This window comes from Indicator indicator, chromosome Z (assembly GCF_027791375.1).
Source record: "Indicator indicator isolate 239-I01 chromosome Z, UM_Iind_1.1, whole genome shotgun sequence".
Lineage (NCBI taxonomy): Eukaryota > Metazoa > Chordata > Aves > Piciformes > Indicatoridae > Indicator > Indicator indicator.
Window position 1 is genome coordinate 12,787,612 of NC_072053.1, and position 16,992 is coordinate 12,804,603.

The following is a 16,992-nucleotide window of genomic DNA, read 5'->3' on the forward strand; positions in this document are numbered from 1 at the left end:
TTGAGATGCTGATTAATTTTGGAAACTATGCAAAGTAGTTAATTATCCCCATTTTTGACACGTAACCCCCCGCCCCCCTTATCCCCTACCTTCCCCACACCCTTCCCCCCTCTTTCCTGAGGGAGTACAGGGGCCAAAGCCATGAAGAGTCTATCACAGCTCTCCACTGTGGGTACAGGCTATTGAAGGGACGAGTGAGTTTGGTGCTTCTACAGCAGCACCTAACACCTAACAAGGTGTCCTGGCCTTAAGGAAGGCCTTCACTTTCATTTCCTCTGCCTTTCCGGTGCCTCTTCACTTTCATGTCCTCCTCTTCCTCCTTGCTTTTCCTTTTCCCAACCCGGGGTGCCCGGGGCAGAGGGAGAGGGTGAGAAGGGGGAGGAGGAGGGAGAGCAGGCGGAGGAGGTGGCGTCTCTCGAGCCATATGTATGACAGCCTCAATGGTGGCCATGATTGTATCTTGAGTGGCTGCTTGCTCCAACAACAAAGGGTTGAGTATCGGTCTCTGACCTCTTTTGCTCGGAAGGTCAATGCATTTTTCCAGAACGGGCATTTGGTCTCTGGAGTCTTCGTCAAAGGAAAGTGGTTGCTTCCGAGGACGTCCCCTCCGCTTCTTGACGAAGTTATTGCCTGTCTTTGATTGTCTCTGCAGCCTCTTGGCTTTCAGGATCTTGTTCACATGATCCAGGTTCTTCTTTGTGGACAGGATCTTAGTATAGTTGCACATCTTGCGCACCTCACACTGGATTGCTTCTATTTCACGGCGTTTGAACCTCTTCTTCAGTGGTGGGCTGGCTGTTGGGAGACAAAGAGAGAAACAGGAGTGGTGAATGGAAACTCTCCTTTACCTGCTCTCAGCATCATAAAGACTAGATGCTTTCAAGGTCAGTAGGTTGAAGAAGAGAAGGCTGTGAGAAAGTACTCTACATAGAAAAGCAACTAAAAAAAGTTAAAACAGTATTTATTCCAACCCCAGAAGAATGACTCTTTCTTCCATCTTTACTGTCATAGATGAAAACACATCTTTGACTATTAAGCAGTTTTCAGACATATAGCTCTATTTCTCCCTTCTAAAGCTACAAAGCTCTTCTACAGAATTTTTTTTCATGGGTTCCTTCTTCATTTTGAAATCTCTAGCAGCCCTAGGAAGGGTTGCTTAGCATACCCTTATTTGCCCACTGTAACTATTAAAATTCTGTATCTCGAGCAAATATTTCTGACATTTTCACCCTGGCCTTTAATTTTTGCCATGGACGCCAGATAGTATGAAAAACATTTGTTTCTGAAACTAGTGGCCACAAACAAGCTGTATGGTTTACTTTATCCACAGCAAACTCACTACCTCTGCATGTGTTTCTTTACTGAAATCTCTGTAGATGCTAGCTGAAACTATTCAGTCATATAATTGACTTAGTCCCCAAAGCAAGCTTAGTCCTGGTTCAGACCACTTACTTGAGATCTGAATGAAGTCCACTCTAGTTAAGTCTCTTCCCAGGGTCATGTTGTGAGTCATTGTCAGAGCTGGAAAGAGAACCCAGTATTTCTTGGCTCCTGGTCCCTTGCTTAGGACACAATATCTCACTTATTTTTTCTTAAATTGTCCATTACTGAACATGGCATCTGTTTAGAGTTCAGTATTTGCAAGCAGATTAAAGGGAACTACCCCTTTGTGAAAGAAACAGAATGTACTGGTGCTCCCTTTCACTCCTAATATCCCTCTTCTGTGCTGCTGGCAAATAAATGATGGAGTTCAGAATATCTTCTCCATAAAGAATAAAACATCCCACTAAACTAACCTCAGCCCACATCTACTTACAAACTTAACTTAACCCTGACTGTCAATTAGTCACTTGGATTTGAAATCCTTGAAGTTTATAGAGCAGACAAGACTTCAAGAAATGTTCATATGGGTGTTAATACTCCTTTTGTGGCTAATAGGCTAAGCTTTCTAGCAGTATCTTAAGTTGCTATTGTAGCATTTTCTGTATATAACCAGCAGCCATCAACTGGCAGAACCTCCTCTTGCTTTCTAAGGGCTATGACATATTCAGCATAAAAACCTTACTCACTTGCCTTCCCTCTTGGAGAACATAAATTATTGGCCCTTATATCACCATGTTTCTTGGATTCAGCAAAGAGTTTGCATAAACAAACCTAAATTACAATACAAGAAGTAGAATTGAGTCATAAATAAAACACAGACATGTGTTCTCTTATAAATAAAGACCTGGATGGCCAACTTCCCAAAGTCTGGTTTTCATTAATTACAAAACAAAATACATTTTCCATATGTAACCAACTCCTAACACCAAAAAGAAAAACAAAACCCACTTGCAGTTTGTGATTCACAGAGGGCAAAAGAGGAATGTAGTCATTTTGGTACCAAAGAAAGAAGGAAATTAAATATTCAAGTTGCTCAGGAGAAGCTAATTAGTTTCACAAAATGCCTCTAGAGTAGGTCACCCCTAAAAAGTGTGGATGTTAAAGCCCTAAGGGCAAGTGGCAATGATCTATTTCTCAGACATTTGATCAAAAAATGTTTAAATCTCTGTCTCACAAAATTATTATTTTCATCTGGCCTCACTGGTTATTGACATATGTAGTCCTAGTATTTCCAGCCCTATGCATGGGACTCCTTTGAATTCCTCCTTATCCTGAGTATAGCTCTAGGTCAGAAGATGTAAGAAATCAAACACTGGCACCTTCTTCATATTCACTGTCCACCTTTTGCCTTTTTCTACCATTTTTAGAGAAAATTTTCAAGACTTTATAAAAAATAAAAAAAAAAAAATCCCATAATCAATACACTTTCCTTCCCTCCCCCCCCCCCCCCCCCCCCCCCGCCCCGTAAGTAAAGCTGAATCTTTTGACAATGAAACCTTGAAGATGAGAAATTTAGCAGAAATACAGGCAGTATGGAAAGGTTCATGGTGAAATCTGGAGATTTGACATTAGTCTCTGGTTTCTTTGGAATGAAAGTAAGTCAAATGACAGAATACTAATTTGAAATAAAGAATGAGGCAAGTATTTGCAATTATTTTATGTCTTTATTGAAATTTATCTGTAGTTGGTTGTTTCTGCAGTATTGCCACCCCATAGCAACCTCAGTGCTTTTCTTCATGCCATTTTCCCCCCCAAAAAAAACTTTGCAATCTAACAGTTTGTTCCCTTTTAGACTGGAACTCAGATTCTTATTTAGAAAAAATGCTGTTCTGTGCCATCTTACTGCACCATTTTTTCTTTCTTAAATACTTTGAGGTGTTTATTTCTCAGGAAGCTCGTTGGAAGCTACTAATACTGCTTTTGCCTTTCTTCCTAGAAAACCTGTGAACTTGCGAGCTTTGGAAACTATTTGAGTTGTGTTACATAGCCTGCCAATAGTCAGAATGTATGTATGGGATAAATAATACATTTTTAAGACAAGCTTTTTGAAAGAGATGTTATGAAATTCTGTATTGTTTTGACTATTAAGAATCAAGGACACCTGATTCTGCATTTGGTGAATAGAGACTACGTGGAAAAGAGTCTGATGGGTCTGCAGGGGGCGGATTTGATGAGGTGTGCATATGACAAAATACCAGGGAGATCTGCCAAAAGAAACCACTATTGAAGTAAGAGCCATTAGGTGTTATCAACTCATCTGGAAGCTCTTGGTGAGCAAACTTTGATATAAAATATTTTGTTATATTGCCATGTGATATACTGCTCCTCTCAAAACCAAAGTACTAATCTTTTCCATTTTATCCAGACTCTGCCCAACTCTGGACCCAAGTTAGTCTCTGTTGTTTTTAGCTTTGTTGTTCTCTTCTTGCACATACTCTGGTGTTTTCATGTGGAAATCTTGCTTTGGAAGGAAAATCTGGTGGAATTCATCTAGAAGTAGTTCTAAAGAATGTGGGAAATAATGCTATGTTTGCATGCGGGCATATGAAAAAGGGAGTATCATAGAATTATAGAATACTCTGGGTTAAAAGGAACCATTAAAGCTCATCTATTCCAATCTTCTCCTGGAGTTAGATTTGGTTACTCAGAGCCCCATGCAATCTGACCTGGAATGTTTCCAGGGATAGGGTATATGCTCCTACAGAGATGATACAATATGGGGACAACCTCCAGGTGCCGGGGAAGCATGGGATGACATTTTTTTGTCTGGGCACAGTTACCTCCTTACACCTGCTCAGGTTGCATGACCATGCACTTTATCTGTGAAGACCTGAAGCTATTTGGCAAAATCCAGCCCAAAGTGAAGAGAAACTAGAAATGCCTGGCACAGCCTAGGCATTCTTACTTTTCCTTCATCTCTTTCCCACTCTCCAAACAACCTCACCTAGCTGTCCTAAACAAGCAAGAACTAACATTAGTTTTAAACCAGCTTTACTCATTTAAATTAAGGTACATGGAGGCCTGGTATTTCTCCTCTCACAGTGTACGCAGATACAGTGAGGCTCTATCTCACAGCCAAGGATAAATTGAAATGGCCCCAAGCCATGATGGGAAGTCACACAGGATTGATATAATGCTGGAAATAGCTTCTGAGGCAAAGAAAGAAACCATTACCAAAAATACACATCTGCAAAGGTAGCTTACAGCAGACTGGAAGACCCTCTCCAGCACAGTGGTGTTGAAGAAGGAGATGAAGCCAGGTAGATCAGACTCCTTGGAAGTTTTCCATTGCTCCCCTAAATAAAGTTGGATGACTGTTGTGTCTGCAGTACTAAAACACTCTTTACTGTCTTTTATTAACCATCCCCTCAGAGTTGCCTGAGGTCACTTGGAAGAATGCAGGACACAGAAGACTCTTTGCTCAACAGCTGGGCTCAGTTTGTTGACTTGGTTTGAATGGAAGAATTTTCAAAGAGCTCCCTATTAATTACAGGAAATCCATAGCAATGTCCTGTTTTCTCATTAACACAGTTTCTTCAGTTTTCAGCTAAATTACTTCAACATCTGGGCTACAGATAAACCAACAATTTAATTAGACTTCTGAAAATGGAAAAAACAAACTGCAGTCAAGCACACACTTTCATCTTGAAACTGACCATAAAAAATTGGTGTGTGTTCATTCTCTGCTGTGTTAAAAACTTGTCCAAAGTTTACATATATGAAAATATTAAAGATTAAACAGAGAATCCTGATATTTTTAATGTGAAGATTTATCTGTATAGATGGTACTTTATAGCATGAAACTGTTGTTTTCACTATTTATTCAGGAAATGAGAAGAAAATCAAAACAAGTTCACTGAAACAGCACTTTCAATCCTATAATTAAATACGTAATTTTTTATAACCAAGTGATACAAATGCATTTTTTTGTGTGTGTGTGAATGTGGAATCAAAGGTTTGACAAGAATATGAAACTCCTAATGGCTGTATGTAGGGTAATGCATTGTGGGATGCCCATACACTGGAAACTAATCATAGAATCATAAAATTGTTGCAGCTGGAAAAGACGTCTAAGATCACTGAGTCCAACCATCAACATAACACCATCATGGCCATTACACAATGTAATATTAACTTCTGTATCCGTGCCCAAGAAAAGGTCTGATGATGCCTGAATGACTTGGCCCTACTTCTGACTGTAAAAAGGTATCACTTTTCTCATCTGATTAAAACAGAAGCACAAAATAAAAATGGATTTAAAAACAGTCTATTCTGACTTATTTATTCTGATATATTTTAAATTACGGTTCATTGTCCCAGAAAATTTCATATTTGCAAGACAGAATATTGTGCTAAAATCACTGAAATATGCAGAAAGAAATCTCAGCTGCTCCTTAGCTATTCGCTGTGTATTCAGCATGTTCATGATACCGGAATGGGAACATTCAAACAAATGAACAGCAGGGCTGAGTAAGGAGCTTAGAAGTCTTGCTTCTGAATCCCCTGCTAGACCATACAGGCTGGTGTTACTTGCGTCCTCATTATTGCTGAAGTGGAGATATGTGAATAGAATATATTTAATATGCCAAGATATGATTATGATAAGAAAGTGTTAGAACAATTACAGCCTGAGTATCACATCAGATATGCACATTTTCAGCTACTTCTCCAATGAGCAGTACAAGCACACCTTGATCAATGCAGTGCCAGAAGGAAGAAGATGAAGAAGGTGGAGGGGTGAAAACACATTACCTGCTTCAGATGTTGCTGCTGATGAAGGTATGAGAGATAATACTGGAGTTGGCATTGCAACATTGTCACCAACTGCTGGTTTCCTTCTAGTCATGATGTTACAGGCAGAACTTTCCATTTTACTATGAAGTGAAGTCTGATCTGCTTTTAAGTGGGGACTTGCAATTCCTGGGGAAGGAAACAAAATTTGTGTGAATATTGATAAGATAACATGTCTGGGGAATATCTGTACAAGAGTAGTCAGTTGATGTTCTTGCTTCTCTGATATATTTCCATATTTTCCTATGTATGTGCCTGTAACATGGTCATGATACTAGCAAGCATCATGATTGTTGGCCTTTTTTTTAAGATAATTTTTCTTCAGGATATACCATCACTGATCATCTATAAACATCTATAAACAACGTTAAACCAACATGATCTATAAAAAATGTTGGACCAATACAAACCCTCCACATTACTACTTTTTATTCTCCAAACAAAACCACATTTGGATATATGTATAAAGACAGGTAAGCTTCATATCTGTGTGTAGTGGGATTGTCTATTCATCATCCACTGGCTATTTTGTTCTCCACACATATTCTCATACTTCTCTGCTCTAATGACCTGACTCAGGGAATGTTTCATCTGAGTAAAGAGCAAGCATCAGGAACAGCCTCAGTATGCAATTCCCTGTATAAGCACATTACATTTATACCTATTTTTTAAGGAATCCTCTTACCTAATGAAAATTTCCCTTACTACTCATTAAAGAGGTGGAACTTTAAAAAAAGAAAAAGAGCAATTTATCATACATTTTTCCACCTAGGTATTACAATGCAAAAGAAATGAGTGGTCAAAAAATACCAGAGATCAAATATTCCAGAAAAATAACACTTACACACTCAGAACTAGTACATTCCTCATTTCACAATGTTTCTCAAGCTCTCTTATGATTTGAACCTATTTTGCTTACTTGTTAATGTGTCAAAATCAAAGTGTTGGAATTTAAATTTTACATATTAGGTATCTGCCTACATAACTGAATGCATATCATCCCATTTACACATAGTTTTTCTCTGAGCTCATGTGCATATTGAATATATACCTAAGAGTTTATGAATTTACCACGTGGAAAGGCAGAAAAAATGCCTTGGTCACTTTTTAGACTAAGACTGGGGGGATTTTTACCCATTTTAGAAATTTCTAGAAGTTGCTGAATTGTAAAAATCCACTGGTCCCATTTGCAGGAGACAGGAGCAAAAGTCTGAAAGGGTGAGTGCTTTGTGTTGTGTCTTTGCCAACTTAGAAAAACTCTCCCAGCCCCTGTTATAATGGGTTTCAACATATCCAGGACAGTAATTAATTTTTAAAAGCTATCTTTCATAAATTTCTTGTCTTTTCAAATCTCAACATGCCCATGTATCTTAGATAAAATGCATCAGATTTTGGCAGATCAACACTCTCTCCACTTAGTATCTTCTGCAAGCTTACCGAGAGTGCACTCAATCTCTTTATCCAGGTTATTGATAAAGATATTAAAAAGAACTAGCCCCAGTTCTGAGCCCTGGGGAACACCAGTTTTGACCAGCTTCCAACTGGATTTAACTCCATTCACTAGACTTTGAGCTTGGCCATCCATTCAGTTTTTTTACCCAGTGAAACATCCACCCATCCAGGCCATGAGCAGCCAGTCTGTCCAGGAAGACACTGTGGGAAACTGTGTTGAATGCTTTACTAAACTCTAGGTAAATAAAATCCACAGTTCTTCCTGCATCCACTAAGAGGGTGGTGAGCTTAATGTCCACCAGGACCTCCAGAGTCTTTTCTGCCAAGCTTTTTTTCCAGCTATTCAGCCTTCAACAGGTAATGGTGTATAGGATTACTTCTGCTCAGGTACAGGACCACACATGTCCTTATTGAACGTCATGGAGTTCCTGTCAGTCCATTTCTCTACACTGTCCAGCCCCCTCTGGATGCCAGTATCAACGTCTTGATGGCATATCAACCACTTCTTCCAGTTTTGTATCTTCTCCAAATTTGCTTTAGATGCACTCTACCTCATCATCCAGGTTATTAATTAACATGTCAACAGTTCTGGTCTTGGCCTCGGGTGCACCACGAGTGACTGGCTTCCAGCTGGCATTTCTGCCATGGAACACAATCTTCTGAGCCCCACAGTTCAACCAGTTTTCAGCCCATCATGGCACACATTTCTCTAGACTGTATTTCATCAGTTTGTCTTATAAGAAGGTTAGAGGAGACAGTGTTAAAAGTCTTGTTGAAGTCAAGACAAGCACCATTGGGTTGATCAGAGATGATTTTCCCTTCATAAATCTATGCAGACTAGTTCAGTCACCTTTTTGTTCTTCATGTGTTTGGAAATGCTTTTCAGGATTATTTGCTCCATTATTTTCCTAGAGATTAAGATGAGGCTGGCCAGCCTACTGCCCTCTGGCTCTTTCTTCTCACCTGTACTGAACTGATATTTACATTTTCTGTTTTCCAGTCCTTACCATGACTTTTCAAAAATAATGAAGAGTTGCCTCATAATTACACCAGCCAGCTCCATCTGCAATTTTGGGTGTTTTCTGTCAGGTCCCATGGGTTTATGTATGTTCAGGTTGCTTAATTGTTCTTCAACCAGGTACTCCTCTCTACCAAGAGTAAGTTTCTTCATCAAATACCTCAGTCTGTGGCGTTTTACAACCAAGGCCCCTACTTCATTAGGCAGTGGGCCCACATTTACCCTACGCTTCTCTTTGATGCCTATGTACCTGTAGAAACATTTCTTGTTGACATTGAATCCCTTGCTGGATTCAACTTCAAAACGCCTTGCATGCTTGGATGTTGTCTCTATAATTCTGCAGGTCATCTGTTTCTGATTTGGCCTCTTTTTTTGCTTCCTTTTTATGTACAACATTAATCAGGAGCAACTTGGTAATTTATGCAAGTGTCCTGCCACCTTTGATTTGATTTACTGCTCAGATTTGGTCTGGTACCTCTCCACAATTTTCCTGATCCATGCTCCAGGCTAGCAGCAAACCTTCCTGGACAGCAGGTCAGGTCAGCAGCTTTTGTCTTCTGCAGCACTGAAACCCCACTGCTATCCATGGCTGCACATGGAGAGCATCTGGCAGTTCCTCAAATATTTCCCACAAGTACCAGGATACCTTTCCCAGAACATCAAGAAGCTCTTGAACCAGAGCCAGAAACTGCTGCAGAAACTTCTGTGACTCTTGGCTGCGCTCAGTCTCCCTAGATACAAACCTTGTATTTGCATCTTGAATCTGCTAGGTACAGTCCCTCCCTCTTTCCCTTGTACATAAAATGTGAATTATCAGGCAAACTATGGGTCCTCTTAGAAATTCTGTAGGAGATCTGCACACTCAGGCATAGAACTGCACGGGTGACAGGAGTCTTGAAACACGGGGCTGCAGAGTGGTCCAGTCAGACAGAAATCCTGACAGACCTGTGACCTGCTATCAGCCTGGGATTTATTAGAGGAGTATGGGCATGAGTGCAGAAATACTTAGGAGTAAGAGAGAATTACAGGTCATGGCTTGGTGGAGATATGCAGAGGACCTTCCAGAGCCTCAAATCAAGTATTAAGCATGTCAAATTTTATTCATTCAGCTTCATTCTCTCCCTGCTCAGCTGCTCTATTGCAAATTAGAACAATTATATACCCTTCACCTCAAGAGCAATACTGTGAAAATAAAATGTTCAATGTTCATGAAACATTCATCTATTCATATCACAGCTTAGAAATGTGGAGTAAATGAGACATGATGGCACATACTGAACAGTGACAGGAAAATCCAGCTATCAAAGAGCTGTCCATTAGGTGAGCACTATACATTGAATAAAACAGTGTCCCATAGAAGAACTGTGGTATCTGACCAGGTAATTACACTTTTGGGATCACAGCACCATGGAACTGTGCATATACAAACCTGAGGTTTCAGCTTTCCATAAGGCTTGAGTTTGAGCCTTAATATTATTTATTCATGAATGCAGTTAGTGTGCAAGGAATGTGTATATGAGGGGGTATGTATCAATACACATACATGCATGTGCATATGCTACATAATAATTCTCACAATCTCATAAATTCAACATCTGCTTTTAATTATACTGAAGACCCTATATAAAGAGTCATATGAAAATATGCAGCTGTAACCTGTTGACCTCTGTTGATAAAAAAGAAAAAAAAAAAACCAAACTCCCTGTGAAGCTGTGCTTCAACATATCAAGGGACAGTCATTCATTTTTTCAAAGGTAATCCCTCACAAACCACTTATCCTCTCAAATCTCTACCTGCACACAGTGTTTGCATTAGGGACCTTGATTTATAGATTCCAACTCCTTGGATGGAGAGGCTGACTTCCTGTTGCCGTGGTTACTCGGATCTTGGTTCAAGGTTAAACTACTCCCAAATCAAAATCAGTGGCAGGCACAGCATCTAACAGTCAGGTTATTGACTACCTTAGGATGCTTAAAGGTCAAAGACCAAAGTGCTGCTTACTGCCTTTGGGGTGAGTCAATATTTTCAATATTTTTATTCTGTTTCTTCTGAAGAGGTAGTTGCTGCTCAATTACCACCTATCTGGGTTTAGCAAGGTCATACAAGTCATTGAGGAAAATCCTGGACTGACAGAAGATACAAATGTAATAAGTTACTTCAAAGTCTGCATGGCCCAATCACTGCTCATCGCTGGTGAGTCATTGGCTCAGCCATCTGTTTTTTGTTTTAGACACTTGGTTTCTTCAGCCTATATCATTCACCTCATGGAAATTCTCATCTAAATTGAGGAACAGAAGTAATTTATGGATCTGGAGCAGTGAATAAGAACCATCAGGTTTCTTTCACAGATAACAAAATGTGAACAGACATGGAAGGACTGTTGAAAGCCTGTGGAGGTGCAGCTATTTACTCACAAGGCTGTGACTTATGCTGCACTAGTGTGAGGTATATCCTTTGAGTGGATGGACCTGCTGGTGTACCTTCATCACTTGTCACTGGACTTTTTCTTGTTGTTTGTGATGCTTTGTTCAGAAGACCTTACATAAGAGAATACCCATCTTTGAGTAAGGTGAAAATAAACCATCTGCAATATCATCACAGTGGACTGACTTAGAGATTTAAATCCATGCATGTGCATCCATGATTCCAGTATATTTGTCCTTTGCCACTGCTGCAGAGATAGAACAAGAAGGTCCATATGGGTGGTCTGATTCAGACCTTATTTACCACCTGTCAATCTTTATTAATTATAGAATAATAGAATAAAATGCTTTGGCTTGGAAGAGACTTTTAAAGATCATCTATTCCAACCCCCTGCAGCGAGCAGGTTGCTTAGAGCCTCATCCAACCTGATGTTTCCAGGGTTGGGGCTTCTACCTATTCCAGTGTTTTACCACCCTCATTTTTTTAAAAAATCATCTCTCTAGTCCAAATCTCCATCTCTATCCCAAATCTTTAGTTTAAAACCATTACCCTTTGTTCTTTCACAACAGGCCCTGCGAAAAAGACTGCCCCCATCTTTCATGTATTTTTAAGTAAGATAAGGCCTTTGGTTTTTTAATGACCTCTCCATTAATTTCCTCCAAATTAAAGCCTGCTTCATTTCATCAAAGACCTGTACCTTTATTTTCCTGAGTCCTACTGATAGCACAAAAACCATCGTGTGAACATGCAAGTGAGCAACAGTCAGCATAGAAGAGAGGAAATCGTTCATTATATACCTTTAATGAGGAAGGGAAAGGACAGTTTCAAAAGCAAAGCCAGATATGAAGGAGATTATAAAGAACATAAAAGTAATGATGATATGATTATAAATAACTACTACTAATAATGATCATAAGTAAAAGGGTGAATCAGGAGAAGTGCTACTCTAGTTGGGGCAGACTAGCAGAAAGCCTGTGTATGAGGGAACACAATACCAATGTGAAAACTGGCCTTTTAAAAAAATAATTATGGGTCCCCTGATACTTCAGCTAAAAAACTGGCATTCTTCATTCACTGGTTAAGCAACTTACAAGCTCTGACTGATAATTAATGCGTTAATTTTAAAGGCCTAGTCATTACTGTTGTTGTTATTAAGTATTTAGTTGCAAGTAATGTAGTCCTGCTCCACTGTGCTAGGCTCTATATGAACAGATTAATTAACTGTCCTTGCTACACTGTTAAATCATGCTCACTCTGCTTATTGCATTCATCTGTTTTCTCTCATCTTGAACTTATACAGAGAGGGTCTTGGGCAATATTCACCTTTTTTTCTTTAATTTGTTTACAGAATCTAGCACAACGCACACACAGGCTGGAACTCCCATTGCCAGTTCAAAGGAGAAAACAAATGTTAACTTGCAATTGGAAAATAAAGATAATCAGCTGATTAAAATTGATCTCCGTGAAGCTTCTGCCAGGGAAGATTTTGCTTTAAAGAGTTTATTGCATTGAATTTCACCCTCCCCACAGATTCCTGGAAATCCACAGATGTTCTTAAATTGTTTATTCATTTGACCATTGTTATCACGAAACATCCAGTGTCTCTGCACAATGCAGCGATGCAATGCAGCTGTACAGGAATGCACCTCTAAACATCAAGTTAGTCATAGTATTTGCATTTTGATAACTGCTCTGTTTTGAGTAAAGAATCAGGAGAAATCTCATATCTAGGTGAATCTTTTCTTAAGGATAATTTAAAATAAATCTGCCTAAAGTTTAGCATTCCATCCTATTCCAGGAGGAAGAACTGAATTACTATGTGATAAATGTAGTAAAGGAAAGTGATTATTCTTCTTAAAGTAATATTATTGCCTTTACCACTTACAGAATTCATTTCTCTGGCTTCTATTTGATGCATATTATAATTTAAAAATAACTGTACTTTCAAGGTACAGCATTGCTTTATGGCTTTAGGCCCTTTTATCTTCCTCCCTTTCCCAACACTGCATTAGAAACTTAAAATTCCATCTCTTCTGTGAGGGATTTTCTATTCTACAGGATGTGTGCCCCTGAATAAAACCAAATTCCTGTAGGATAAAAAAAGTAAACTACTCTTATTGCCAACAGACAAAACATTTAAGACATGGCAACTGCTTCATTTAATTCCAATTTTATTCCTACTTCTTTTTTCTTTTTCTTTTTTAGTTAAAACAACACAACAACAACAAAAACCACCAAGAAAACAAAACTAACAAAAACCCAAACAAAAACTCCCCACAAAAAAAATAATAAATCAGGATAGCTTTAGAGAAAGTCGAGACCAAGAAAACCATCATTAGATCTTCTGATCTTTATCTGCAGCAGCACAGTCAGAAGAGCTAATGCTATGATGATAGCTTTGAAATCTCCTAGGAACTGGATAAAGAGAAGCGATAGTGATGAACTCCCTGCTAATAAACACAGAGTGCTTATTTCTGCAGGATGATCAATTTCCAGATGTCCTGAGGCTTGTCTGATACAGTTGATTTACTCATTCTCCCTCACTTCACTAATAAAGCTCAAGTCCAACATCAGATTAGAGAAGAGCCACACTTAAAGGTGCAAGAGGACGGTTGTCATCATGGCACACAAATGCTGGGAGATATACTAATGTCATCTGCCTCCTTCTATAACCACAAAGCTGCCTTCCTCTGCAGAGATCATACACTTTATCCTCTTTGGGTTAGTACAGTAATACAGACAATTAATTTGTTATCTTGTTAGTGGAAATTTAATGCAATGATTTAAAAGAACTCTTAAATATTGTGATAAACTTTAGTGCCTTCAGGGCGCTTCTCTTCCACAGAACTCATTTCACATCCCATCCATTATGCAAATGAGATGTGGAAATAGTTTAGTTCCCCTAATGTATCTGTACACTGATGGAATGCACAAAGTCAGCCCTACAGAAACTAATGAGGTTAAATGCATCTTGCCATTCATTTCTACTTGGGTGAATCTCTGTGCCTGAGTTCAAGAAACGTGGTGCAAGTTTTCCCTTCTTTATGAGGATAATTGTGTTTCCTGACAGGGAATGCTGTGGCAACTGCTGCATACCTGGAGCCTCATAAGGCTTTACTTAAGCAAGCATAGCTACTGCTGTTAGTATAGTAACAGCAGCAGAGAGAGATGTCTGAACAGGATTCATATCATCTTCTGCTTTTGGGAAACAAGTCTCAGGACTGTATGTAGCTGCAGGTTGCAGGATTCTGCAGGCTACAATAACATGCAGTCCTTGAAAACAACATAGCTGTTAGCATTATCAATTAAATAATAAAATCCAAGGAGGAAAGGTTAAAGAAGCATTATTTTCTTCATCATCAGGATGAGGCTCAAATGCTCATTGCCCCTCAGCTGTAATTGAAATTTCAAAAGGCCAATCTCCCACCTGTTTTAAGCCTGTATTTGCAGGGAGTTTAGACTTCCTAGGTGATGGACTCTTGAGATTTGCCTTTTGGGTTTGCTTTGAGATCACTTTTTCTTGTATAGGAAAAAACATGGATTCTCTATTTCACTCCATTCCCTGTTATGCATATTGCCATAAGGAAAATGGAGGAAACCTGAGTCAAAAGACTAAGGAATAAAGGATGTGCAGCCTCAGTCATGGAAGATGAAGTGCTATGTATCTGAAATTTCAATCCTTCATGTCCTCAAAGATGAAAATAGATTTAATGGAGCTGGTGGAAGCAGCTCATAATCTTGGACAGTATAGGACAGTAACCCAAGAGGGCTATAATTGTGCTCATACTCTGTCTCCTTCTGCTCCTCTGTGTGCTCTTCCCAGGCTCCCAGCTCTTCAGACAGAGCAAGACTTGGATTTGAACATGTCGTGCAAGAAACCATTAAAATTTGTCATGCCAGGAAGTAATCCAAGTAGAAGAAAGTACTTATGTGAATTGTAGAATCATGGAATTATAAAATTATTTTGGTTGGAAAAGTCCTCTAGGATCAAGCCCAACCATCGATCTAGCACCACCATGGCCATTACACCATGTCCCAAAGTGCCATGTCCACATGTTTCTTGAACACCTCCAAGAACAGTGACTACACTGCCTTCCTGGGCAACCTATTCCATTTGCCTGACAACTCTTCCCATAAATAAATTTTTCCTAACATCCAATCTAAACCTCCTCTGGCACCATTTCCTCTCATCCTATCACCTGATACTAGGGAGAAGAGATCAACAACCACCTCATTACAACCTCCTTTCACCCACCTGGATGAATTCCTGTGTGATCTGATATAAGCGATCCTGCTCTGGCAGGGGGATTGGACTAGATGCTCTCTTGAGGTCCCTTCTAGAGCCTAACATTCTATGATTCTGTGATTCAGGGAATTATAGAGACCAATGAGGTCTTCTGACAGCCTCCTTTTCTCCAGACTAGACAATTCTGTTTTTCTCAGCCATTCCTTGTAAGACTTGTCCTCCAGATCCTTCACCAGCTTTGTTGCCCTTCTCAGGACACTGCAGCAACTCTATTTTCACCCTGTAGTGAGGGGCCCAAAATGAACACAATATTTGAAGTGGAGCCTCATCAGCGTCAAGTACAGGGACAGGATCTCTTCCCTACTCCTGCTGGCCACACTACGCCTGATACAGTCCAGGATGCTCTTGGACTTTTGGTCATCTGAGCACACCACTGGCTCATGTTCAGAAAACAGTCTGGCAACAGCCACAGGTCCTTTTCTGCCAGGAAACTTTCCAGCCACTCTGTCCTAAGTGTGTAACATTGCTTGGGGTTGGTGTGACCCAAGCGCAGGATTCAGCTCTTGACTTTGTTAAACCTCATGCAACTGACCTCAGTGTATTGATCCAGCCTGTCCTAATCTCTCTGCAGAGCCTTCCTACCATCATGCAGACCAACACTCTCACTCAATTTAATGTCATCTGCAAACTTATTGAGGGTGTACACAATTCCCTTGTCCAGATCATTGATAAATATATTAAAGGGAACTGGCCCCGGTACTGACTCCCAGGGATCACCACTAGTGAATGGCTGCCAACTGGATTTATCTCCATTCACCACCACTCTTTGAGCCTGGCCAGTTCTTAACCCAGCAAATTGTCCACGCATTGAAACCACAGCAGGTGGTTTCTCCTGGCGGATGCTGTGGGAGACAGTGTCAAAAGCTTTACTAAAGTCATGTGAATGTAAACAACATCCACAGCCTTCCCCTCATTCACTAAGTGGGTCATCTTGTTGTAGAAGCAGATGAGGTTCATTAAGCAGGACCTGTCCTTCATGAATCCATGCTAACTGGGCCTGATAATCTGGTTGCCCTGCACATGCTGCACGATGGTATTCAGGATGACCTGCTCCAAGACCTTCCCCATCAGTGAAGTTGTACTGACAGGTCTGTAGTTCACTGGGTCCTCCTTTCAGCCCTTCTTGTAAACGGGCATCACATTTGCCAATCTCTAGTCATCTGGGACTTCCCTACTTAGCCAGGACTGCTAGTAAATGATGGAAAGTGGCTGTGTGAGCACTTCTGCCAGTTCCCTCAGTATTACCCAGCACCATAGACTTATGTATGTGTAAGCAGTGCAGCAGGTCATGAACCACCTCCTGATGGGCTATGGAGGCTTCACTCTGCTTCCTGTCCCTATCTTCCAGCTCAGTGGGCTGGGTATCCAGTGAATAACTGGTCTTACTGCTAAAGACTGAGGCAAAGAAGGTATTGAGTACCTCATCCTTTTCCTCATCTTTGACCACTATGTTCTCCCCTGCATCCAACAAATGACAGAGATTTTCCTTTGTCTTTCTTCTGTTGCTAATATAATTATAGAAGTATTTCCTGTTACCTTTAACAGCTGAAGCCAAATTATTTTCCAGTTATACTTTGGCCCTTCTAATTTTCTCCCTGCATAGCCTCGCAACAATCTT

General features: G+C 40.0%; 1 protein-coding gene across 1 annotated transcript in view; it reads right to left on the reverse strand.

The window, feature by feature from the left end:
* Window positions 1–247: 247 nt before the first annotated feature.
* SETBP1 (SET binding protein 1) overlaps window positions 248–16,992 on the reverse strand; it is a 260,174-nt gene continuing 243,429 nt past the window's right edge. Inside the window, exons 5-6 of the mRNA XM_054398103.1 lie at window positions 6,136–6,303; window positions 248–795 (exon numbers count right to left, since the gene is read on the reverse strand). Coding sequence (XP_054254078.1) covers window positions 248–795; window positions 6,136–6,303 — 716 coding nt within the window. The remainder of the gene's footprint in view (window positions 796–6,135; window positions 6,304–16,992) is intronic.